The sequence below is a fragment of the Stegodyphus dumicola genome, chromosome 8 (genome assembly GCF_044657685.1).
Source record: "Stegodyphus dumicola isolate Sdum_Otavi_A_Nest chromosome 8, ASM4465768v1".
Classification (NCBI taxonomy): Eukaryota; Metazoa; Arthropoda; class Arachnida; order Araneae; family Eresidae; genus Stegodyphus; species Stegodyphus dumicola.
In genome coordinates this window covers 103,758,427-103,783,762 of record NC_140775.1, presented here as the reverse complement: position 1 = coordinate 103,783,762, position 25,336 = coordinate 103,758,427, and the positions used below count along the sequence as shown (strand labels likewise).

The 25,336-nt window shown below is 32.9% G+C and overlaps 1 protein-coding gene across 3 annotated transcripts in view; it reads right to left on the bottom strand.

The window, feature by feature from the left end:
- Positions 1 to 24,619, bottom strand: part of LOC118186821 (glutamine synthetase-like) — a 44,366-nt gene extending 19,747 nt beyond the window's left edge. For 2 of the 3 annotated variants that reach the window (XM_035356975.2, XM_035356976.2), the window contains exons 1-6: positions 24,480 to 24,619; positions 23,168 to 23,345; positions 20,553 to 20,714; positions 15,838 to 15,984; positions 12,693 to 12,799; positions 6,441 to 6,640 (exon numbers count right to left, since the gene is read on the bottom strand). In XM_035356975.2, coding sequence (XP_035212866.1) covers positions 6,441 to 6,640; positions 12,693 to 12,799; positions 15,838 to 15,984; positions 20,553 to 20,714; positions 23,168 to 23,327 — 776 coding nt within the window. In that variant the 5' untranslated portion in view covers positions 23,328 to 23,345; positions 24,480 to 24,619. Of the gene's footprint in view, positions 1 to 3,338; positions 3,564 to 6,440; positions 6,641 to 12,692; positions 12,800 to 15,837; positions 15,985 to 20,552; positions 20,715 to 23,167; positions 23,346 to 24,479 lie in introns of those variants that run through there. The other variant, XM_035356974.2, reaches the window with a different exon arrangement.
- Between the last annotated feature and the right edge of the window lie 717 nt (positions 24,620 to 25,336).

Below are 25,336 nucleotides of genomic sequence, written 5' to 3'. Positions count from 1 at the left end.
TCACGGGACAAGTACTTTTTTAATTAGCAGAGAACGTTCGTTAATGTTCGAACGTTCGTAAACGGGAGTGCTTTATTCTCCTACATCGAACGTCTGGGTATTCAGAACTATCAGTTAATAGAGGATGCTCCTTAAAGTGGAATTGTTGTTAATGAAGGCTCGAATGCATATTACAATTTATCTGCTCTCAAATTACCTTTGTTTTATTTTCTACGTTCCGAAACAGATAATAAAGATTTTATCATATAAAATCAGACATGTAAATTTATATTTATTTCATTAATTTTCGAAGTATTTTATTCAAATTTTAATATACTCTGTTTAATAAAAATTTAAAGCGCTTTGAATTATAATAACATAACATAAGAGTTGAAAGAAGGAGAAAGTGTTTTTCATTGCGGGGAAAATTTTTCAATGATTTCTGAGTGGGGTTAATCTAAGTTTATTCATTTCTGTAACAAATATGAATATTTTTCTTAGAAAACCTGACAAAAATATTAATATATATACAACATCTCTGTGCGAGGAAATATGAAAAAAAATTAATTTGCTTCAGCCAAATCAGTGTTCTCCATCCATTTATCTTTCAATATCTGTTTAAGAAACAATAATTATAGTCAATAATAATAAGAAATGACAATAATAAGACTTATTTATTTCTCTTTCATCAACTGTATTTCTGTCACTTATCATCTGTCACACATCGTTAACTTAAATAATTTTGTCAGCACTCTGAACTGATAGTTTATATAAGAAGACCACGCTGAGATGTTACAAAATTAGATTGTTTTAATATTCACTGCTTCGTTCATCTCGTTAATTTTATATTTTCAAAACTAATGCATTCTTTCGCTTTCAGATTTGAAACTAGTTGATTTCAAGTTGGCAAGAAATTAGTTTGATTATCATACTAGAGACTGATTTTGATAGGATAAATTATCATCTGAACTGAAGAAGGGTGTAAACTGGTATAAATGTGTCCCTTCTCTTAGTGTCATCTATAATTGAACAGCAATGATCAGTAGTCGGATTTTTATCTGTTAAATTGAGACTTAACTGTGACTAAAACTATAACTGAAAGTCGCAAAGAAACTGTAAAAGTATCTGGTTATAACTACTCGAAAGTAGCAATAGTTCCATATGGCACATTCTCAGAATGAGTCAAAGAACTTAAATCAATCAACTGCAGATGAAATTCACAAGCATACATTACTCCATACGCTCAGAAGAACATTTATGAGAATGAAATTCACAAGCATTCGAGCTTCTTGTGACAAAGATAAGCAAAATTAATTAAATGTTTAAAAAAATAACATTTTAGGGAATTATCTGATCTGTTTACCTTTTGTAAATGCAGCCTATAATCAGATAACATGACAGACAGCTTATGCCACAGATAACACTGAATGACTGGAATTGTTTTCAAAGAATAAGAAGAGTAATAAAGCAAATAAAGGTATTAAGTTTCTCAAAGAAACTCACGCGTTTATTAATTTAAATGGTAAATGGTAAAGAACACATTAGACACTGTATACCGTACGAGTCTGATAAAGGCAGTAAATAATGCAACCGAAGTTTGTCATTGCAATTTTCACGTGTTTGGAGAGGATGCGAATGATGTTAGCTGATGTAACCGTTAGTTTCAACAATGCTAGGACGCAGACAAAGGTGATATATAGGTCTATCACATTCAAGAGACCTATCAGTTATTTCAAATAAATTTTTGATGAGGCCTAAAAATAAACCACGTCCCAAAATCCAGAATCTAGCAGAAACGTTATCAGTGAACTAAAATATCAATCAAAAGAAGGATGCAGGTCCCTAGGCTCATCATATCAGATATCAGCGAAATATTAAAAGAAAAGAATCAACCTCTGTACATCCTTTTTCCATATTATATAAGTTAATAATTTCTGGGACGAATTATACTGGAAGATAAGAAGTAAATATTGTTTTGCAATGCCAAACACTGAAGGATTGAATAATAGTTAAAGAACTGCGCCATCAGCCTCAAAAAGAGGACTGCATCCCAAAGTGTACGGTGATATTTCAAAAGAATAAGCTAATAGAATGTAAGGAAACATAAATTTAGACTCTCAGTAGTTGAACAAACTGGAACAGAACTGACATTTAAGAGACAATCCACACGCCAATCGCAAAGACATTATGCTTCATAATGACAATGTCAGACCTCGCGCTGTTTTATTCACTCGGCATATTGCACTTTGATTGTGAAATGTAACCCATTCGAGGTATTCTCCGGACTTTGTTTCAACATTCTACCGTCTCGTTAGACCATTATAGAAAACTTTCGCACTCCAAATCTTCTACGATGTGAAAGATGGAAGACATTTTTTAGTCTAAAACAAATGAGTTTTATCAATATGAGATAAAATATTACCAGATAAATGGTTAGAGATTACACATAATGTTAGCGATTTAAAAAAATTATAGCGACTTTGCTTTTAGAGTTCTAAGCCTTTCTTTTCGACTGAAAAACTGGTAAAACTTTTCATACACTTAATAAAATGTATGGCATTTACAATTTTGAACGCTTTAACTGACCTTCGAAATTGACGCTTCGCGCATTTTACTTTACATCAATTAAAGTTGCAACTTTTTGTTTTCTTTCATATATGGATTTTCATTCATTTGGTGCTCTGAGTAGATTCATTTCGGTCAAGCCCATATTCTGCTAGTGATTATATGCCTGGTAAAAATAACAGAAAATAAGACATATAACGAAGCTGATTTTTTTCTTTGTTTATATGACCATAATATTCTAAACTTGTTTTAAATTCTGAACTTATTCTGAAAACCATCTATGATATATATTCAGTGCACATTTATTGCAGCTCAAAAGGTGTTTATGGGTCTAATTAGAAGAAATACACACTGTTATATTCACGTTATTTCAGCTCAAACTGTGATGTCAAACGGACAAAATAAAATCCATAGAGACAATATTTCTTCGGAAACTGCAGGTTGAGCAGCACGAAAGGAATTTAAAACGAGTCCTCAGCAAGAGCTACCACTGCGCAAAACATAAATATTTTATCATGCTGGAAGAAAAACACGACAGAGCATAATTTAAAATTAGGCATAAAAGCAACCTTAGTTTAGCGTAAATTTTGAAAAGAATTATCCCTTCCGAAGGCGATGAGACAGGGACTTATGGCGTCTGACCGCTATGAAAATCGGTTGACAAACGGCATTACACTGTCAGAAAAATTTTCATGATTTGAACAATGAAGTTCCTGGTATGATTTAAATTTTATACCTAATTAACTATTAAATAACATATTAACCTCTGACATATTTAAAGACAAATGATTAAATTTTATGCAGAAGAAAATTCTTTATTATTCATACCACCAACGTAAAATACATGATGCACATTTTACTAACTAACCGATTTTAAAGCATCCAAAACTTTGGTGATGGCCGAATAAGGATCAACATCTGCATTTAAATCGGAAAGAAGAATCCTTCCAGGAAAAGACAGAACCCTTAATGGATTCTCTTCTTTCAGCCCAAATTTTGAAAACAAAGTTTCCGCGATACTGAAAATAATAGAACATATATATGAATAAAATGAAAAATAATTACAGGTTTTTATAATATAATTTTGTGTATCAACTGAAAAGAAATTATCATGGGTTCTCGAATCTGCGTATTTATGTTTTGATCACAGAGTTATAAAAGCAGTTATTTTACATTCTTAATTTATGGAAGCTAATATTAATTAGGGATTATATGCAAAATTATATGCACAAAAGTAATTTCTTGCTGAGCCAACTAATGCATCAAAATCATACGACTTTTCTCTCTTAGTTGATTGAAATGGTCATTTCAGAACGTTATAAATATATTTTTATTTATTAATAATTAAAAATGGAAATATTTTATTACATTCCATGCATTCTTGTACATTATCAACAAAAATTTGAGTAAAAATGAAATTTCAATTCAACTGTCATCATAATATAATCTGACTTATCTTCCGTTATACAGAATTATTCACTAAATCCGTGAAACATTTTAAAAATTTACGACTAATAAATGATGGAACCGACACTAAATTTTTATTACATTGAAACAGGGAGGTACACGAACTAAAAGTGCTTTATTTTTTCTCTTTTTCTCTCAGAATCAGCGTAATTTTTTAACAATTTTTGCAGTACTAGTTTCGATAGTTTTTAGCAGTTGAAGAAGACAGTTAAAAAACTATCGAAACTAGTACTGCAAAATATTTTTTAAAGTTTACGCTGATTCTTTGTTGGACTTTGTTTTTGACTGTCATTCAGCGTGATATTTAAACTAAATTAAAGGTGCTTTCTTTTTTTTCCTCTCTCTCTCTCCTTTTTTTTTTAAATTCACAACTATAAACAATAGAACCGATACCAAATTTTTATTACACTTAAATTGATATGACCGAACTAATAGTGCTTTCTTTTCTCCCTCCCCCTTTTTTCCCATACTTCACAAATACTCAGTTTGTCCAACGTTTCTTATACCAAAATCTCTATGCATCAATGGAAGAATCTATTTTGAAACTGGAAGGCTGGGTGATGCCCCAATGGAATTCTTATACCAAAATCTCTATGCATCAATGGAATTCTTATACCAAATCTATTTTGAAACTGTAAGGCTGGGTGATGCCCCAATGGAATTCTTATACCAAAATCTCTATGTATCAATGGAAGAATCTATTTTGAAACTGGAAGGCTGGGTGATGTCCCAATGGAATGAAGAAAAAGCTATAATTACATAATTATCTTTACTCAAAACAGTTATCTAACTCACAGTTGCAGTTATCTAGCACACCTATAACCTCTGCAACTTATTATTAGATACATCACTTTTACTTTTTAAGATTCAAAATCACAAGAATCCTTATTGATTTGTAAAATTTTAGCTTTATTTATAAATGCGAAACTTAACTTTGAATTTCTTTCAGTTACCGAAAATGAATACTTCCAACCGAAACTTTGAAACCAAAGTTTAAGATTTTTCATAAAATTAAAATGCTTAAAGATAGTTTATAAAGTCTCGATAACTTAGTTTTTCTTTCATGTCTAACCTTAATCAAACGAACAATAATTCCCACAAATTAATTAATGCATAAACTAAACTTCAGTAACTCACAAAGGTAAAATTCAGTTTAAATTTTACTAACAGATTTTGAATTAGACTTCATCCTATCCTTCTTTATTTCTGACACCATTTTCGCTCAAACAAGGAAGGCATGAATGCAGCATAATTTAAAAGGAAGAGTTTGACTTAAAATGTTGCTTTTTAGAGCGTTTATTGCACTGCGGCTATCTAACTGAGAACTAGTGTCTGCTGAATCCCTGGAATGCCAAACATAGATAAGTAACTATGTGGTTGGTAACCGATTTATGAGTTTATATATAATTTAGACCGACCAAAGTTGATCTTTGAATAAGTACTTTGTTAGTAAAGACTTCAAGTTTACGGAGCAAAGCAGACTCGATTTTATAATTTTACTACGACAAGACTTCGTTTTAGTTTGTATTGTAACTTAGTAGTAAACTACAAAGAGTGGCATAATAAATTATACTTGGATTTTAATTTGACCTTCCATGTGTGTGCGTTTACAGTTAGATAACTGTAAGGGCTGGAGCTGACCAAGAAATTAAGATAACTCTACGTGTTAACTGTTTACTTTAGTTTAATTTCACAACACAGAATTATAAACTCAAAGATTTATTTACTACTACATTTAAGGGCTTGCAATCTAAACTTAAAATTAGCAAAGCTTAAAAACTTAAAATTAGTAATGCTATCCACCGCTTCTTGCAATATTTCAAATTAATATAGGAATATAAGTGATAATGTTATAATTCAAACTCAGTCTATTAAGCCTCGACTTCAACTTCCTTTCCTCCGATTAATACAAATCCTTAACAGAAAGTAAAAACAACTTCATATAGAAAAGCGATTCGCAACGGTTCGGTTCAGAGTAAACAGCTAATTTAGTATTGCCAATCCACATTCTCTAAATTTCTGTTGCACTTGCTACTTAATTTGCTTTGAGAAAAGGTTCTTAGATAAACAGAAAGAACAGAAAAGAATTAACCCAAAATGAATATTTAAATAAACGTTACAGGTTCAAACAGTAGTATATGTCCGACAAATTCCTCAAACTATTATAGAAATACAACTTTTATTGCGGTCAAAATACTTGTTGATACTGCTTCAGTGAAGAATTTTTTAAGTTGGGTTTCTGTGACTGTTAGTTTCGAATCTGAAACCTAATTTTACTTAACTTCTTAACGTATGCAACATCGTAAGGATATTAAGTGAAATTCATGTTGACTTAATTTCACATGTTCACTTAATTTCCTATGTAATTTCCCCTGACAAGATTATGTACTCTCAGTTGAAACTAAGAATCAGAGTCAAGCATAACTTACCGTTGCTTCTCACCCTGCATCATACTTTCGGTGCAGATAATAAGAGCTGCAGAAATGCGATTTCTAAGTTCCGTGCATGACGATGTCTCAAAGCTGACCAAGACCCCAAAATCCTCCGCTACGCGAAGCAGTATGAAGCGACTCATCCAAACATCATCGGCCAACTCTACTCGGGAACAGGGACCTATACAATATTTCCACTGAAAAAAATAATTAACTTTTTAGAAATCATCTTACTTTATCCAGCTTAAATTTAACATGAATGAAACAGAAGAGCATAAAAAGTGTAGTTAAGTTTAGAACTCTTCAATTTAATTAAGTTCTATGACAAGAAATGGTAATTATTTTCTTTATGAGGATGGATTGTTTTAATTTATTAAGCGCATTCTGGCTGTTGATATGAGATGGGAAAGTATTTAGATAAAATGATAACTTAGCTTAAATCACTTGCGTGAATATAAGAAAGAAATTCATATATTTAAGATAATTATTCAGAAAATAAGTTCTATTAGAAAATACTGCCACTGCAACGCAGAGTTCCCAAGTGTGCGCGTATAGGATTAATTCTTTCAATGAGTAAACTACATATGATATTTGGAGAAATTCTGATATTCGCCATCCTGTGTGTTTAATATGATCAGTATAATCATGGGGCCATCACCTGTAAAATGGTGTTTCCTGCTAGCTTCCTAAATGCACAGAATGTGAAACTACGATGACTTCAGGGAGCGTTACACAGCGGCATAACGATTTTGAAACCTGTAAGTTAAATTTCGTGGCTAAGCAATAAGGCTTTGCTACATTACAATAACTGGTATAAAGATTTGGTTTTAAAGTTCCAAGCTTTCAACTTTATGTCGAAATTGCTATAAGGGAAAAGCACATCAAACCATCACAATGTAATATGTCATTTCGGCCTTTCGTAAATTACTGTCGTTTGCCACCTACTCTAGGCGTGTGAAATTCGTTGCATTTCAAACAGAAAATGTAAGACCTTTGACATGTAATTTTTATTGTGCTAAACATTCTGGAACTGTTTAATGTTTTGCTGTAGTAGCAATCTATTTTCCCCTACAAAACATAACTGAAAATAAAAGAACAGAAATCTACACCTGGACAATGAAGTTTGCTTAGAAAAGCGATTGCAGGACTTGGAATTTGCTAAACATTTTGGTGGGATCAAGTACGCACAAAATTATCCTTCTTTGACTGGCTGCAGCTCATAATAATTTCGTTTAAAGTTTTATCAGTATGAATGCTACTACTGTACCTACGATCATGACATTTGTGATATTTGTGCAATAATGTGAAACTCCTTCATTTCCAACATTATAAGGTGCAAGATGCTTCTAATAAGTTTCTAATATTTTGAATATTAGAAGTGGTGCATTAATTCATTTCGCTAACAAGAAATTCATCATTACTTCCTTCATGTGTATAAACTCAAAAACAGATCCAAAAATTTTCATCTTTTTCTACATTTCACACCAGGCGCTAAACTTTTTGCGCCCGGTGCCTCTCGAACTTTTGTCCCGCCAATTTCTGCCGTCCGGCGCGACCACCTTAGTACATAAATCCTGCTGAAAACATTTCTTGGTGGCTGGAATTTTATAGAATATGAAAATGTCTAAAACAACCCTGGAACTCAAAATTTGGGATCAGTTATGATAAGTGTCTTAATACTAGATGAAATCACGCAGAAAAGTAGTAATCAGCAGAAAAGCAGTTTAAAATATACCAGAATCTAATAAGAAAAAAGTAATTCGCTAGCAGCTTTAAAAAAAAAAAAACGCGAATTGACCATACTTTCTGGATATGATATTCAAAAGATAAGAAACAAAACTGAAATTTATAAAAAAAAATCGAACAAAATATTTGATGATTGAAACAAGCAGAACAATAAAAGAACGTATAATACCTGAACAATGGAGAAAACACAGAAGAAAGATATCAGTCAAAGTAAAAGTAAAAATATTCAAATTAAACGCATAGGGACATAAATATCAGAAATATATTTGCGATATTTATTTGGATTTTGCAGTTGCAGAAAGTTACTTCAGAATGAATTCCAATACAGATTGTCCGCAGTTTTTGGACATAGATAACTAATTTCTATTGAATTAATTTGATGATTCTTTAATTTGGAAAAAAACATTTTTGATTAATATACATGATCATTATAACATAAACACAGCAAGATGAGGAATTTAAAGCAAAATTCAGTACAAAGAAAACTTAGTTTAGAATAGATGAAATTATTATTTTATTCAAGTGCGCTTAAAATGCTTTATATAGCAAGATGTTTAAAACTGCTTCTTCAAACAATTTTAAAGATATTATCTAAAACGTGTATACATCCCACATAACGTGCATATGAGATGTCTCTATACTATACTGGTTATATTCTCAATAAAAGCGCAGGTCTCTTGCGGCTCAATAGATCGGAAACAGAAGATATTTTCTATTGCTATAAAAGAAACTTATCAAAAAACGCGTGTTAAGGAGATTCGTAAATCTAAACTTAGAGAGAACTTTAGTTAAAGATAGTCAGCTCCAAACCAAAAGAAAAAGAACCAAAATCAAAAGAAAGATGTTTTTAATTTCTTTAAAAGGAAACGAAAAATTCCTAATGTGATCATTCAATTTTAAAATTTAATAAATTTATGATAGATGGAATAACCAGACAATCATCAAACAGAATTAAAAAATTTATTTGAATAAGATTCCCTTTAAATGAAAAACTAAAGGGAGCATTTAACATAAAAATACGATACACTGCAATCAAAATAAGAATCTTGAATAAGAAAGCATTTATATCATCCCTTCTCTAAAGTGGGTGCTTACAATTATCATTGTTAAACATGAAAAGAGAGAGTTGTTTCAAAACCCTAAAATCAAAATTTATATAAAAAGCACAAAAAGGTTTTATCTTTGTAAAATCTTAAAAAATAGGAATTGTTAAACATATTAAATGAAATTTTATAAAACCTACGAAATATACACTGCCCAACATAGAAAATGCAGCACTATGAAAGACTGGGTAGAATGTGATGTTAACTAATACACAGACACAGCATGGATATGTAAATAAGTGATGCTATTTATAGAAATATAAATTTATACAGTGCTTAAATATACAGGGAATCAATAAGATGTACGACCATCTCTCGCGGCGATGCAAGCTGCCACTCTAAGATATACGGATTTAATTAGTGTGCGGATAGTGTCCTGAGGGATGGAGGCCCATATGGTCTGAACCCTTCTCCAAAGTTCGCCCTCTGATAAAAGCTGGGGCAGAGCAGACAAATGACAACGAATCAAGTCCCGTATATGCTCGATCGGCGAAAGATCAAGGGACATCGCAGGCTAAAGAAGCAATGGGACATACTGCAAGCCTTGTCGGTTAACGAATACCGTGTGCTAAGTCGCTGGATGATAACATCTTGAAGCCGCTGAAGGTAAAGTAACACAACCGGCTGCAGCACGTCATCAACGTACTGTCTGCCATGACTATGCCTCTGATGCTATCATGATTGATGGCACTCCAAACCATTATACCACGCTGGCGAGCGATATGGCGTTCAGTAATAGTAGTCGGATTGACTTTGTCTCCCGACGGCTTCAGAGCCTTAACTGGTAACTATCATCAGGCAAATAAAACCAAGACACTCGCTGAATACCACATTGTACCATTCCTGTGTCCAAAATGGCTCGCTAACGACACCATCGCAGTCTTTCGATGGTGACGGTTTATGCGCCAGCCGCTTTAAGTCAAATGTCGGGAAACTGTTCTCCCACATACTGGAGCATTCGAAGCTCCCGGTACATTCCCCAAAATGTTCACAGTAGTCTACTGTGAAGCCGCAACTGCTTCTCTTTTTATGCGTTCTGTAATATGCCTAAATGGACCTGGGCTTTTGCGACTATTTATATTTCCTTCATTGATCCATCTAGACCATATTCTATGCACATCTAAATGCGTTTCAGCAATGGCACGACGTTAACACAACTAGCAGTGCTTAAACCTACAATCTGACCCCTCGTAAAATCGTACGTTTGCCGAAACTGCCTACGGTTTCGTTGCCCAGGCATCTCTTCGTTCACATGCCATTGTTCATTTTTTTTCCGGAACGATGAACTTCTTGAAGTTCTGGATTCCTAAGCAGCAGAGAATAGCGACTGTTGGCTTGTCCAGGAAATCACAGATCATCACTTTACTGTTGGACTCGACTTCTATGAAGTTTTACCAGTCAAAATTATTTTGCATTATTTGCCAATCACGGTAGATTTTAAGATAAGGTGCTATCGCACCGTACACCCTTAGCGACAAAGCAACAAAGCTAATTGTGCAAAGTCAAACGTTTGAAACTGAGAAGAATACGTTTATTTTGTAACAAGTTTGCATTTTTGGTAAATAAGTCTTACCAAAAATGCTGCGATCTTAATTTGTAGTTTTCACTTCAATCTTAAGTTTGATAACTTAATACGGTGTCACTATTTACAATTTCACCTTTGTAATTTACAGTATTTTAAACTTGAAATTACTTTGAATGAGTAGCAGTCCCGTGTTGTAAACCGACGTTCGTCCGCCGTTTCTTTCCCTTTTAGCTTGAGCTACAATCGCGTGACCAACTTATATCTTGCATCTGCATAGCCCTGAATGAAGTCTTTTTAAATTCATCCCTGTTTTGAATTTCTCGTTCTGATATATTGCATTTTGCTTTGCTGTCTAAAGCAGGCTAGCTCACTGCTTAATTAAATCAGCCATTTATTGTGTTCATACTTCTAGCAACCGAAAAGAATACATACTAATCAATAGAAAAAACTCTGTTTATTAAACTCGTCTTCTCCGCTTATAAAATTCAGGGTTTCAAAAGACTGATTCTTCAGTATCAAAATATTCTGTCGCTACCTATAAAAGTTCTTTGTAAACCATTCATTGAGGCCGGTGAATTATTTATCATTCACATACGAAATGCTTAATGACAGAGATATGGCCGAAATTCCAGCCAGTGTATTTCTTTTTTCCGGCTTTTGTCAGGCACTGTTTGCAGCCTGTTTGTCCATACTGGAACTGAGAGGGGCATATCTTATGATTAAAAAAAGTGCTTCTCCTAGAAGCATAAGTGAGCATTTTTCTCAAATGCTAGCTAACACGCTCTCAAATGCTAGCTAACTCTTCAAAGATGGATACTTTTAAAAGCAGAAAGTACAAAGTATCCCATCTTTGAAGCTTTCCATGATCAAAATCTTCCCTTAATACACACATTAGATTCACATGGAATTCTCAGAAAACTTCATGAAATGCTTTCTAGCATTATGTAAAATTGTCAGTCTTTAAATGGATTGGTGAGTGGCTGCTGTAGATTGAAGCAGAAAAAAAAAATAAAAGCATTGGTATTAAAAAAAAATATAAGAACATTGAATTGGAAGATCGATTTAGCAGATAAAATGCAGGCTTTCTATTGGTTAAAAAAACATAAATTTTGAAATTTAGAAAATCGCTGAACGAGACCTTTTTAATTTGCTTTGTGCATAACTCGTAATATGTCCTAAAATGCCTTGCAAGAAAAGTTTTAACCAGAAAGAAATGGATAAATTACTAAAAAATTATGATGCTCTTGGTAAATGCAGCCAAAGATAAACGGTATTTAAATGGGAAATTTCCCAAATATCACTATGCAGTTTACTTAAACAAAGAAGTATCATTTATAAAGAATGAATAAAGATCACCTACCAAAACCTTCCCTTAAATACTACTTCATTCTACCTCATTTGAATACACGCGCGCTAGCTTATTAACATTCTGGCAAGAAAGCGTGAGTTGAAAACGAGAATAAAAGGAAAGTTGTTTTAAAATAAAATTAACTGTTAAATAAATTAAATGAATCCATAAAGGCAATAATATTTTCATTCGCAGTTATTGGATCCTAGCTTTTTTACTTGTTAGGGACTCCGCTTTATGATACTTTTTAAAGTTAAGCCTAATAATAAATTTGCACTTGGCCTATTATACAAATTTTACTCCAATAACTTGTTCAAAATGCAATTTTTCAATGAACATAATTTATTTCTTAAGAATGATCTGCGATAGAGTATTTTTAAGGCTAGTTTTAAAATTACTGAAGTCAAAATTATGTAGAATGGCTGCATGATTTTTTGCGGAACATTTTACTGCAGAATAGTATTATTATCGCTGCATAGTAATAAAAATATCCGAAGGAAAATGTTTAATTTCGAAAATAAGTTTACCTGTCCTTTCACAGAAAGAGGCTCCATGCTGGTGATTCTGACTCCAGCATACAAACAGGCTCGATAATATGCTTCTGCTATCTCTCGGCCACAGACGAAGCCTGACTCTGGAAGAAATCTACTCTTATAATTTATGTAGGGATTTAAGGTATTTTAATCTTTAAAAGCAGAAATTACTTCTCTCTTTATAAAAGAAAAATTTTTGAAAAACATAAGTTACAGCTGTCGTCATAAAATGACAAAATTAGAAGATAACAATCATACATACACCGAATAAAGCTCAAATTCTTGCCTTCCTATAAAAATTATATGATTTTAATAGCATTAAAAAGTCCATCATAGACAACAGCAAAATGGTGCAATAACTGGTAACTTTCATCAAGATTAAAGTATGAATAACGGCAAGATTTTTCAAGTTTTCAGAGTACCAAGATTCATTGTAAAATTAGAGGTTGAACAAAAGCATTCATACCTATTCGTAATCAAATGATGCTGTAAACCGAACACGTCTGCGCAGATATGCTGACAAGAAAAGAAGGGCACTAATGTTTTTAACAGAAGACATATCGGAGAAATGGTTCGCAGAAATCGCATAGTCTCAGAAATGGAGTAGGGGTTGGTATCTGAGTGAATATCAATTTGCTAGTGATGAACAGTTACAAATAACGTTCTACGATGTTCTACCGATAACCCAAATATCAAGGTACTGTCTGTGCTCTCTCAGCAGAGAACTCAGCGACTAGTCGATCGCTCAGCTAAGTGTTTACAGAGTACACAGAATGCTCTAATTAGTGTCTGTCACTGATTCAGTGCACTCCATGATCTTTACAAAAACCGAGTAGATGACAATGCGCTGTCGACCAAAATTCTTTCGAGTAATAATAACCAAACACTTACTTTTTAAAGTCTGTTACGGGTTTCAAAATTTTTCTTTATGTGTCCTTTTATCTGCTCAAAATTCAAACTCGTAACAAACTACCAAGTAGATATGAAGTTATCTCTCAAAACTTTTTATTTAAAGTACTTTAAATATTTATCTAAGGTTCTATTATAAGAAATAAAAAATAGCATATTCTAGGATAATTTTTAGAGTCTATATTTAACAAACTGCAGCATTTTATTAAGATTACTTTCGGTACATCACCTTTAAATATAAATAAGGAAAAAAGTCAAATTCCTTAGCTGAAATCGACTCGTCAATGAAAACTTTCGGTAAATACTTGCATTTATGTTCTTGCTAAATATACAAGAACCTCTAGAAACGTTGAACGCGGCAAAGGATACTTAAAGCACTTTTGGTATAATTTAAAGCAACCAAATTTGTCCTAAGACATTCAGCACAATATAATTTCAGTTACTTTCGGTTGAAGCTTAATATGATTATTTCGAGGAATTACATTGTAGAGTCATTAGGATTTTTTATGTTGGAGATGTGAACAATATACAGTGCCCTCGCCGGGACTCAAACGCTTGACTTCTCGAATACGCGTTGAGTATGCTTCCAATTACATCACGAAAGTATGCGGAATGGAGGGAGGAAATAACTTACATACACCCCCTTTTTAAAGGATGATTAGGGGACCCAATCGCCAAATCCTGGTGGTGACGAAATATCGTCCACCACCTTTTAGTTCGGGTACCACTTATAGTATCATTAGGGTTTTTTTTTTTTTTTTTTTTTTTTTTTTTTTTTTTTTTTTTGAAGCAGGAGACTTGAAAGATAGGCAGTGCCTTCGCTGGTACTCGAACCCTGGGCCTCTCGAACACGAGTCCAGAATTCTTCCAACTACACCAAGAAGGCTATCGAAAGGAGGGAGAACATACCTTATAACATAAAACATCTGACAATATTTAATTACATAAAATGGCAAAATAGTATGATACTCAAAAACCATTCAATTCCAAAATAATTTACTTAACGCTTAATTCCAAGATTTTGATCAAGAATGCTTACTTTGCTTCTTTTAACTGGTTCAGTTTAGTAGCATTACATTTTATGATCATTCGGTTGCCTACATATGATTTACTACCGAAACACATACTCTTTGTAGCATTTGCATCCCAATAAATGCAATTCTATTATGTACATTCCCGCTCTGAAAACTTATTAAAGTAATTAAATTTTAAAATAATTAATTAAAAATAGCTCACTTTTATACTCGGGTACTATTTAATGCTAGTACGCATTTTTTAATACAATATTACATTGAATAATACTGTGTTATCAAATAATTCTCCATGGTCAAAATGCTTCTTTGAAAAGGTTAAGCATTCCCTAACTTCCCAATCCGATCCTTTTTTAGAATTCTGCAGATAATTTAATTGCATTACCTTTTTTTTTTTTTTTTTTCCTTCAAATACGAAATGCAATTACTGCAGAATTTCAAAAATTATTTTGCAAATCACTCTTTTTGTTGGCCACGCTACTTAAATATGGAACATATTTCTATTCCGAATCCATAAAAATAATGTATAGAACGACATTAGCCAAACTGTTAAGTATCTTACTGTTTTCAAAATCGAGGATATATTCTGGTATCGAGAATATATCCTGGAGAAGCACATCCTGAAGTGGATAGCACTAAAATCCAGAATTTCCAGGACTTCTAGTAAATTTAGTATAATTAAAAATGATTAGATTTTTCCGAAACTGTGCAAAACAAGGTAATTTCGGGAACTTAAAGAACCCGTTTGAAAGATAATTTTATAATATTATATAAATAATTCATACTCTAATCTATTTTTTTTTTCATTGTATTCACATCGAAATCTACGCTTTATGATGCTATTGTTTTCAGTCAGCAGAGTTCAATTATTTATCTTACAGATTAGAAAGAAGCGTCATTGTAAGAAACAAAGATAAAAATATATGTTTGATGATAAAATAAAAATACGCTTAATGTTGTTTATTTTGTTTGCATATAGTAGATGTTATGAATTAAAGATATTTTACAATTAGTTTTTATATTATAAACTGACAAATACGAAAGAACAGACATCAATGTACTGAACTGTGCTCAATTTTGAAACTTAAAACCTTCACTGAGAAAACTTCACTTCTTAATACTTTTAAATAGCTTCAGGAAAGTTTAAATCAGTTCTTATACATATCATACCGCTGACACTGTTAACATCATAAACTTACTCGAATCAGAATCATAAGCTGGATTCATATAAGACAGTAGTTTGCCATCTTTCCTAAGGAGAGTGAAAGACTGTTGGAAACCATATTGACTAAAATGATTGCGGCTATTTCGCTCAGCTGATAATAAGCGATAGCGGTTGTTTGCAACTGAAAAAGAAATGAAGAAAAGAAAGTTAAATTAATATAATAGGTTATTTTGATGCCCCTTCTCTTTTACAAATTCGGTGTCAAAGCGTGCTTCAAAGGTTAAGAACTAAATTCATAGTAGAATGTATTTCATCATTAAAGAATGATAATATGTAAGCACTCCAAACTATATATTTAGCCTGTAAGATTCCTATGTTTTAATCTGCAGCTGAAATTGAGGAACCTTAAGAACAGGTAAGCGAATAATCTTAGTTCAGAGAGAGAGAAACGTAAACGTACAAAGTATTAATTACACTTTTATTATTCAAAATAAAGTTAACAGACGACTCCTTCTTGGAGTTACAATGAAGCCTCCACTTGGGCTTGAACTCGGGAGTAATAATCAATAAAACTTATAACTAAACTAAAAAGATATAGTCGAAGTTATCAAGATTCTAACAGAGTTGGCTCCTTAACGCTAATTAACGGCGAAGCTATCAAGGGTCTAAAGTACGGTCGGGCGTAATAATAGCTTAAGAGAGAGTGTAGCCTAAAAAGGCGAACGCGCGCTAGTCGGAATACCTGGCTCTCTAACGAAGTTAGTAGAGCTTCACAGTTAAATATTTCTCCTCATGTGCATTCAAACGCGTTTCTGAAAATACGTTCTGGCCGGAAGTTGTAAGCTGAAATTCAGAAAGATAGGAAAGTAACTTTTAACTAAAAATTAACGGTTAGAAAAATTAACATAAACCTTACAAACCTGCAAAGAATATATCAGGATTTATTATGAGATTTCCTTTCCCACGTACGCTTCTTTCCCCCCCCCCTTTCTTTAGGCTCAGAGCTTAAGCACCGGTACTTCTTAGTTTTGGGGATTAATCATAATTATAGCAGAAGCGCACCGGAACCTTTTCTTTAATGTAACTGAACAACAATTTCAGCAGAAATCTGAACTCGAAAATTTTAATTTTAAAAATAAAATTATATTAAAAATCGATTATAATTTCTGAACGCATGCTTTTCTTTCCTTGAGAAACACTCTTGGATACAAGTCGAGATTTTTAAAGAAAGAGAAGCTCCCACCCACATGTCAAAGGCTTATTCTCCAGAACGTACAATGAATTTATGACATCGGGTAAATTATTCTTTCCAACGCTAGTGTCTTCCCGCGGAAAAGAGCACTTGCAGACTTTTTAGAGCCATGAAACAAATGACTGGGAGATGGAAATTGTCGTTTGTAACTTTTTTTCCAGTTAACCCTGCAATTCGGCCAAAATTTGTTCCCCTGTCATATTCTGCTTGACAGTTAGAAGTATATTGAGAGGAGATCGTGGTCAGAAAATGTTGGGTTGGACTCTTCTGTTTTTTTTTGGGGGGGGGGAGGAGGCATACCTACAGGTCATCCGTTAAGATTTTCTTCATATTCTTTTACTGTTTATAGCATTCTCTATATTTTCATTAGTGAAGCTTTAACCATTTGAACATTTTTTTTTTTTTTTTTTGTGAGCTTGAAAAAGAGTAATCTTAATTTCTATCATCCTTTGAAGTAGTAGGTTATAGCTTAAATTAAACCGAAGACCGGTTGAGCTATTTCTTACTTTTTATGTGAAATTGTAATTCTAGCCAAAAACCCCCAAAAAAGTCAGGGTCCATTACTTTATTTTAATATTGAATTGTTTACCATTTATTTAATAACTTATTATATTTTTATTTATGGCTTTACATTTTATTAAATTTTAACATTAATTGTTTAATTATTCTAATCATTAATTATTTAATTTTAATAATTAATTATTTAATTATTTACTTATTAATTATTTTACTAGCCGTTTTATTTATTTCTTTACTTTTATTCTTCTACCTTGACAGTCTTCCATAGGGCTCCGGCATTTCTAATTTCTCTCGAAAAGCGCAATATAAAGGCGCCTTAAAATAAAAAATTGTCAGAATTATAATACTGATTAAATTGATACAGCTCATCAGATGATTAAAACACATTGGCTCGCTGCAGAGAGAAAGAGAGGTCAGGGAAATCAGAAACACTAGTGCGGTGTAGATGTCTATGTATAAAGTCATGTCCGTAAGGATTCTAAAATTTGAAATAAAATCTGCACGGAAAAGCCTCTTTGGTAAAAGGAAGGTGGGCAGAACATTCTAAGTTTTTCCTGTAACAAGTTTTTTGTGATGAATAATATCTAGGTTTTTTAAGGTTCTTTTGATCTCCGAGGAAGCAACGAGAAAACAAGTTCTTGAAACCTACAGCTTCTTCTGCAATAATATCAGCTCAGCTCAGAGTCATTGTAAAATACTACTTTCCAACTCCAACGAATGATATTATAAATGGGCATTTTTAGTTCTCTCCCTCCACTTTAGTTCTCTCACTGCATCCAACGCCTCAGATAGCAACTCAGAAATAAGCAAAGAGGAGAGCTTGACATGAAATCATTAATCTTTCCTTTAGATGAGATGCTGATAGCAAAGGCAGCACAGCTTGAGCGCAATATTGCCACACTGTATAGTAGACATAATCTTAGAATACTGGGTGCTATGATATATCTATCACACACTTGCTGTAACTAGATTGCTGTACTTTCTTTTAATTTAAGTGAGGCTTTAATATTCCTGTTAATGATCATAAAATTTAAGTTTCTGCACAAGAGTTAAAATTTTTAAGAACATACTTTCATGAAAAAATTGTAATAGTTGCCCTGAACTAAGCAACCGATTAAAATTTACTTTTCGATAACACTTTGCATAAATTCGTCACTTTTGCAAGAATGGATTAGACTGGACATTTTATTTGTGGCAAAACCACTGTAGTTATTCACCTGAGAGTATTTACCATGGCGGAGGCATTAAAGAAAACCGGCCCGTACTTACATAATACAAAGAGAATAACATCATGCAGCAGAAATCTTTGAACCATTGCGAATGAAACCCGTGTAGAATATTACTGTTTTGTGATTTTGGAAGGGAGATTACTCAAACTATTTGAATGGATAGATTTGTAACTTCCCGGCATTTATTGCCATACAAAAGTGAAAAAAATATTAACTCATAGATAGTCGTTTTTCTTAGATTATTTGACCACCAGCGACGGAATGGATAAGATCGTTGAAAACTGGAAATTAGGTTAGGCTAGGTTAGGTTATTTAATTACGGCAAAGACTCGAGGGCTATCTGCCTAAGGAGATGGATGCCTTCGTGAAGGACTTTCTAAGGGAAACTGGCTCGCATACACGTTACACATGGGGAAAACAACGAAAACACCCATACAGCCAGCCCGTTCGCGGGATTCGAAACTCGGACCGAACTACCAATGTTCAGCGACTTTACCGCTCGGCCGCTGGTGGGCCTGGAAATTAGGACTGCATTGGAATTCCGGCTGATTGGCCGTTTTTCCCCGTGTAACATGAATTTTTTTTTAAAGTCTTAACTGAAATTTATGAATGAATCATTTGCTTCAAGATGCTTTTCCTCGCATATTTCTTAGGTTTATGGCAGTTCTTTTTATTGCACTTTTTGATGAAAAAATCCTTTAAATGTACTTCAGTCTTATTAATTTCATAACCCTCTAAATTCACCTATTAAAATTTCACCGTGAAATTCGTACATAATGCCGATGCTTGATGTCACATATCTGAGCCTTTTACTTAATAGTTTACAGCACTGAAAGAAAAATTGCATTAAATCTCAAAATGAATTTATTTCAACTACCTACAAAACAGAAGTTATAAAAGTTATGTATAATAAGCAAAAAGAAAAAATGCTATAGGAGACAAAGAAAGTACGATAAATGTGCTACGGTAGTTATGTGATAGCTAACGAAGAATAACAAACTCGGATTTAAATCACAAATAATGCAACAGATGAACAAACGTTAATGAAATATCTCGTTGAATGAGGGCATTTAAAACACATTGATCAGAAAGCTTTTTCAGGAAATTGATGGTACAATAAGGAGAATACTATAATCTTTGAATTGTATTCTACGATGAGTTATCGATCAAAACTGGGATTCTCAGTACACATGCTCTGTTACCACTTTCAGGCATACGACAGGCGCACCCACTTATGCGACCATAATTTATCCTAGTCGCAAAGTAAAAATAACGACAACAGAAAACTGAATACAAATAATGTATTTCAGTAAATATCTAGGACTTAAAATTAAGCCGTTGCATCTGCAAAGTGTTGATGCAGAGACGAAAGATATCATGTTTAATTTAAATATCGATCATCCAAGCTTTTGATTTGTATTTAGCCGTCTACTTACAGTTAGATCAATATCGTCGTGATAAAAGAACGAATGTCAGCTGTCTTTTAAAATGCACCGAATGTATACTGATTGCACAAACTAAAGATTCGAAATATTTTCAAATGTCATAATAAAAAGAATAAAAGATCAGAAACATTTTAATGAGACACGTTTAAATAATTAAGTCTAATTTATAGCACGTATCCGAAAAAGAAACATTTGCTTAGTTACGAATTTCAATCAAACAATGTATTTCACTGCAGCATGACATTATTGATAATTCTATATTCTACAATTTGAGAATCATAAGTAGAAATCGTTCCATACTCACATGTTGGCAGTTTGTCTCGCGAATACGTTTCACAAAATACCAGCTTGTTGTTTCCACCTCTAAAAGGATCGCTGTAAAATTTTATTGGCTTTGCATAGAAGTCAGCAACATCTCCCACGTCCAAGCCTGTAGCAGACCCACAAAATTCCATCAGTGGAAGTTCTGAAAGTTGAAAAACATGTAAAGCCTCTTTCATAACTTTCTCTGTATTATCATTACATGATGTTACTGGTATTGCTTTGAAACCAATTTGAAGCCCATGAAATTGCAAGAGGCAGCAATTTAATTCTGAGAACAGCTGCATGATGTCGGTCCTAACATAACTGTACTTAAATTGTACGAATGTTCATGTAAGAACATGTCTGAACTAATACGAGAATAATTTTCAAGATGATATAGTTTTTTGTTTGATGTTGTAAAGGAAATAGACATCTGCGGTAGCACTTTGGAGTAAAGATGGTTAATTGAAATTTAAGGCACTATTTTAACAATAAATTTTCTATGATAATTGGAAAACGTGCTGTTGAAACGTTAAAATAATTGAAAGAAGGACGTGATGAAGGTACTTTGAAAGAACAGAACGTGCTTGAATGGCATAAGAAATCTAAAAGATAGGCCCAAAAATGTAACCAAGGATCTAGAAACTGACAACCACAAACAAGAACGATGAATTTTAGAAAAATTAATAGAATATGGGACACAATATGGTCCAGCAAACGACTGAGTATGAGCTAGACAGCCGAAGAATTACATATTAATTAAGTTGAAGTGTTTGACATGACAAATACTTCTGCAAACTTTACGTTTGTCACAGCCCCGCTGCCCTCAAATTCCTTCTGACCAAAAAAAAGTGATTATTTAATTATATCATTTTGCCTTGTAGAGACACTAGGTATTTTTTTAAAGCACGCAAGATGAAAAATTAACAACACCTTCGCCGGGAATCGAACCTCGGACCTCTGGAATATGCGCCCAGCGTACAGACCACCACACCACGAAGGCATGCCAAGAGGTGGGAGAAATACCTTATATACTCCCCCTTTTAAAGGGCGACTGGGATTTTTGGGGACCCAATCGCCAAATCCTGGGTGTGGAGAACCATCATCCAACACCCTTTTAGTTCGGGCGCCAGTGCAGAGACATTAGGTTTATTGGAAGCAGGAGAGATGAAAAACATGTAACGCCTTCGCCGGGAATCGAACCAAGGACCTCTCGAATAGGCGCCCATGGTGCAGACCACCACACCACGAAGGCATGCCAAGAAGGTGAGAGAAATACCTTATAGTCTCTTCAACGAAATTTATTCTAAAAAAATTTACGACTATTTCCAAAATTAAATGCTGGTCTGAATATTGAAAATTTTCTAGTGTAACTGATATCAGACACAGCGGAAGAGAGGTATGCAATATGTATGCCGGAAAATGAGTTCCAGGCCAGTTTCCGTAAACGGAAATGCCATTTAAATCAGTATATAAATGAAACAGAGGAGTACTTGTAAGCAACGTTAACAAATAATTGCACATGTGAATTTTTAAAAGTACATTTCGGGAATTAAACTGTCAAACCTTGTCTTCTGAGCTTTAGAAAAAATTACGCTTTAAACGATCTAAAAATCATCCTGAGAATAGAGTAATATCAGAGACAATAGAAAAGGAATATATCATTACATGCATTTAATAATCAACACGTAGAAAATACTTTGAAATTGCTATCAGGCGGCCAGTAGAGCTGAATTCAAACAACTGTCTTGAAAAAATATTTCAGAAATATTACAAAGCTAATAATATAATACTAAAGGCAAATAATTTATGCTTTATAACACTTTTTATTTGACAGCTTTCTATAAGCACATTTAACAGTATGACTACCTTTCTTTTCCTGCCCAATTTTTATTTTCTGCATGAAGATTTTATTTTAAATTCAACAAATAGCTACCCGGATGTATATTTTTCTGTCACTAAAAGGATGTAAAAACAGGACCATCGAAAGGACGGATCTAATTTTAAATCACTTTATCATAAATTCTTCTCAGAATTTATACCAAAATAATTTTACTGTTCATATTTTAATTGTTTACACATCCGTAATAGGAAGAGCGAGGTAAGCCTGATAGACACAGAAACTTTGGTTAGTAATAATGACGTCTCCATCTTTAACCAACCAGTTTGTACAACAAAAAGTGCATTGCGTGTTGTGGTATGCAAAATGTAAATGTACATAATATAAATGTATACAAGTTTCGGCGAACTTGCGGGGTACAGTCACCTGTTTCGTTGGATCATAACGCACCAGGTATGATGCAACGCACGTGGATAAAAATAGAATACCGTTTTGATATCAGTAGGGCAAACAACGAAACTCATGTTGAAATTTACTGACTATATGACAAAAACCTTTTGGAATTTTATCTTTACTTTGTAATACAAGTAGTTAAGATATCTCAAATAGTATTCACTATGTCAACATTTAATGTTTTGTAAGAGATTTACTAAAAGAGCTTGACTTAAAACAAACAAAACATAGAACAACAAACTTAGATCAATAACAAAAGGATAAGCAGTAAATACGTATCATCAAAATATATATATGTAAGAAATGTACCTGTATATACCTACCTGTGGGATTCTTAGATACTGTTGAAAAGGTTACGGATTTAGCTCGGACGTTACGGAGAGATCCGTCAATCCAGACGTACATACACTGAACTTTATCTGCAGGTTGAGAAAGCTGCATATACGAATGTATTAGCACCTTTTGTGAAAAAGCCAACGTCATGTTTCTCTGCGGTCAAATCTAAAACAAAAAACACACATTCACATTTTGACTTGGTTCGTGTGTAAATGGTGTGCTTAAATCATCTTATATTTTCTAATCTCAAGCTGGTAACAATCACGTTTGCTAACAATGATCAAGGAATTGACTAACAATGATGGGCTTTTAGATTAAAACTGTCACAAAGAAATTCGTATAAATTTAATGTAAACTTATATCATTAGATAGGTCAAAATATCTTTAAAAATACATTTTCCTTTAGAGTACGAAGCACATGATACCATGTACGTCATTCTTATTGTTATTAAAAGCAATAATTTTCTTACGCTCACAAGCAAGGGTTTTCTTTGTTTTTCCCTTTGTGTGGACTATAAAACATAAAATAAAATATATGTAAAAAAGTTTTAAGCCAACACTTTTTAATTAAATGCACTGAACAATAAAAAACATTTCAGGTAATACAATATTCTTGGTCGTATTTAGATAAACATAAAAAGCACAGCATGCCCTAAAAGCTTTATATTGGAATATTAATTGAACTTTAGAGAGCAATACAAGTTATAACCCAGAAATGATATATATGAAATTAATTACATTTAATTTAATTAATCCTCTTAGACTACTCTGATTTAAAATCCATCATTTTTTAAAAGTCTGGTTTTTATTTTAGCCACGTTTTGACAGCTAAGACAAAATGACCTTTAGAGTGTATTTAACTAAAACTGTTTAGCTTAATTACATAGCTTTACACAGATTTTTTTATTTTAAATTTAAAAATTTATTTTATATGGGTAAAACACGAAATTTAGCCTACCCCTGTTTAAATAAATAAAAGCTCTTTTATTGTCGTAATTTACTTACAAAAAATTCTGCAAAATTCAGTTTTTACTCACTAAATTTATACTAAATTTAATGACAAAATATCAGTCTCTCTCTTTTTCTCCCTCTGAATTTAAATCAACGAAAAAAAAAATAAAAAAATAAAAACAAGTGTATAATTCAACAAGCTTAATTTTGTTTAAATTACAAACAACAGTTAAGTGATCTTGAAAACTAGAGCTTAGGGTATTATAGTAATAGACTTCGGGGAAACTGAAACTCTACGCTGACAATAAATACTAATGACGACATAAAACATTTTTCCTTTAAACTTACCTAAATCTTATTTCAGAGCAAAAATTGGATTACTGAAGATTCTTTCAAGAATATCTGTGGGGTAACTTTCAGTGTTATCGAAAACAAGCTTTCGTTGACAATGACGCTTACCTTTGTACCCATAGTCTTTCAAATATTTCCCCTATCAGTGCCTCTTGATTTAAGATAAACCATCTTGCATGTACATTAAAAGATGCTTTTGAATCTCTAATCGCAAATAATCTTTGATATTTATTTGTGGATCATCTTTCGGCTATTAATAACATTTCGACGAAGTATCATCGCTTTTATGGTATAACTTCAAATACACGGAACCTATTACTGATTATCTTGAATTTAAATTTTCAAAGTTTCACTAAATTTAAATTTTGTGGAATAATGATTTTTTAACAGCGCATTTAAAAAATTCCTAAAAAATGTCAGGCTATCATAAATAAATAATGCTCAGTATGTATAATTAAGAATTTATAGGTTATGAAATTATTTCAGCAAATTTCTAAAGAGGAAATTTTTAAGGCGTATATTGGTAGAATTTATATCTGGATATGTTTTGTACAAAATAGTAATTGATGAATAACAGAAAAATTATTACCTTATTGGGTACGTTAAGTTGTAAGGGCCAAACATAGGAAACGTAAGTCTTGATTTAATATACATAAATCGGGTTTAAACAAAATAAACAAGATTGAGACTCTACCTAAGCGTGCCATGATCACTGAATACGAGTTCCGCTCTCGGTTTATCGGGCTAGTGTAATAGGATTTTCTTCGTGCGTAACATGGATATTAGCCACTTTTGCTTTAGAAAGGTCTTCCAAAAAGGCATGCCCCGCACATCAGTGCCCTCAGGAACGTTGC